The sequence below is a fragment of the Wasmannia auropunctata genome, unplaced genomic scaffold (assembly GCF_000956235.1).
Source record: "Wasmannia auropunctata unplaced genomic scaffold, wasmannia.A_1.0 LD336041.1, whole genome shotgun sequence".
Lineage (NCBI taxonomy): Eukaryota > Metazoa > Arthropoda > Insecta > Hymenoptera > Formicidae > Wasmannia > Wasmannia auropunctata.
This window is the reverse complement of record NW_012026849.1, coordinates 701145-702639: the sequence shown is the minus strand read 5'-3', so window position 1 is coordinate 702639 and position 1495 is coordinate 701145. Positions and strand designations below refer to the sequence as shown.

Below are 1495 nucleotides of genomic sequence, written 5' to 3'. Positions count from 1 at the left end.
TATTCATATATATTAAAACTACTATACGGTTAAAAAATTTGAAAAAATTTAAAAGTGCCTAAATATTAATTATAAATTTATTCTCCAAATTTGATTAAATTTTTATATTATGTGAAAAGACTGAAGAACCTCGATCCTTAAACAGAGTAATCGGGATAAGAAAAGCGTCTCAAAAGATTAGTTTCACGTTACCCAAGCAGCAGACAATGTTTTTTAAATAGTTTTTAAATATTTATTTAATATTATAAATTTAAATATATATTTAAAAAACATTTAAAAAACAATATCTACTAGTTGAGGAAATAAATTTCTAAAAATTGCTTACATCACTGGGTAAAAAGATATACTATTGAAAATAATAAAAGTCAGCATTTTTATGAAAATTTTCATGACTGCTAAAATATAATGTAAAATATATTATAGAGATTTTATAATCAGGGTCTGGACTTAGATAGCTAGCAATCCGCGATTGATGAGATGATCCGACATTTTTCGTTAATTTATGTTAATTAGAGCGAGACAGTATAATATAGACATATCTTTTTTCTCTTGCACCGATTTCTTTACTGTACGAAAAAAATGCGTGATCTCGTAGATATAACTGTGCAACTTTTATTTCTGATTATATGTATATGGAGTGTGAATTGCCTTTACTTTTTGTGACTTAAACATAAAGATACGAAAAAGATGTAGAAAAAAAATGTAAAGTACCGTTTTACACCAGGATGAATTAAATTTAAGGAGTAAGGAGAAAAGCCATCTTGGTTGATCTGATTGAGGTAGCACTGTCTTCATGAATATCAACGTATCTATTTATGGAGAGAGAAAGATGTTACAAAAATATGTTTATATATTACAGTAATAATATAGATTAAATAAATTATTAAAAATTTCAATAATTTAAATTTTTACCAAATTTTTATCAAGTTTTATGTACATTATTTATATTAATAATAAAGTAAATATTTTGCTACTATTATAAAGTAGATTTTTACTGTAAAGCAGTTATTCTATTATTAATACTAAATTAATTATTATACTATCCATCATTAAAACACTCTGTTACTATCAGTTGTTATATTTTAGCTTATCTAGATCAGATGCTAGTTTTGAAACGCTAATTTTTTCAACTCTTCATTATCAAAACGATAATAATGCCATTGTTCTTTAATCGTCAAATCATTCGCCCCTAGTTTTTGATAAAAATTTTGTGCTGAGTTCCAGTTAAGAACCTTGAAATCTAATTTGTTACAATTGTTTTCCAATGCATCCTGTAAACATTTTGTAATTTTTTTTAGATACATATAATATACTACATATAAAATTCTAATTAAATCTATAAAACGTACTTTCGCAAGGGCTTGTAAAATTTTGCTGCCAACGTTTTTCTGTCGAAAATTCGATGCCACGTAAAGATCTTCCATAAATATAGACCTTCCAGTCCATGGAGAATAAGTGTACGAATAAAAAGCGTAACCAATGAGATTTTTATCAC

The 1495-nt window shown here is 25.7% G+C and overlaps 1 protein-coding gene across 1 annotated transcript; it reads right to left on the bottom strand.

The window, feature by feature from the left end:
* Window positions 1–894: 894 nt before the first annotated feature.
* Window positions 895–1489, bottom strand: LOC105451900 (diamine acetyltransferase 2-like). The gene is made up of 2 exons (XM_011692627.1): window positions 1350–1489; window positions 895–1271 (listed from the first exon to the last, which is right to left on the bottom strand). The coding sequence occupies exons 1-2, from the start codon at window positions 1422–1424 to the stop codon at window positions 1104–1106; spliced, it is 243 nt and encodes an 80-aa protein (XP_011690929.1). The 5' UTR covers window positions 1425–1489; the 3' UTR covers window positions 895–1103.
* Between the last annotated feature and the right edge of the window lie 6 nt (window positions 1490–1495).

Excerpts from the sequence above, each read along its gene's own strand:
- LOC105451900 (XM_011692627.1), bottom strand. The coding sequence starts at position 1,424 with ATGGAAGATCTTTACGTGGCATCGAATTTTCGACAGAAAAACGTTGGC. Across the intron at positions 1,272-1,349 it reads TTTTACAAGCCCTTGCGAAA|GATGCATTGGAAAACAATTG; the intron begins GTACGTTTTATA and ends AAATGTTTACAG.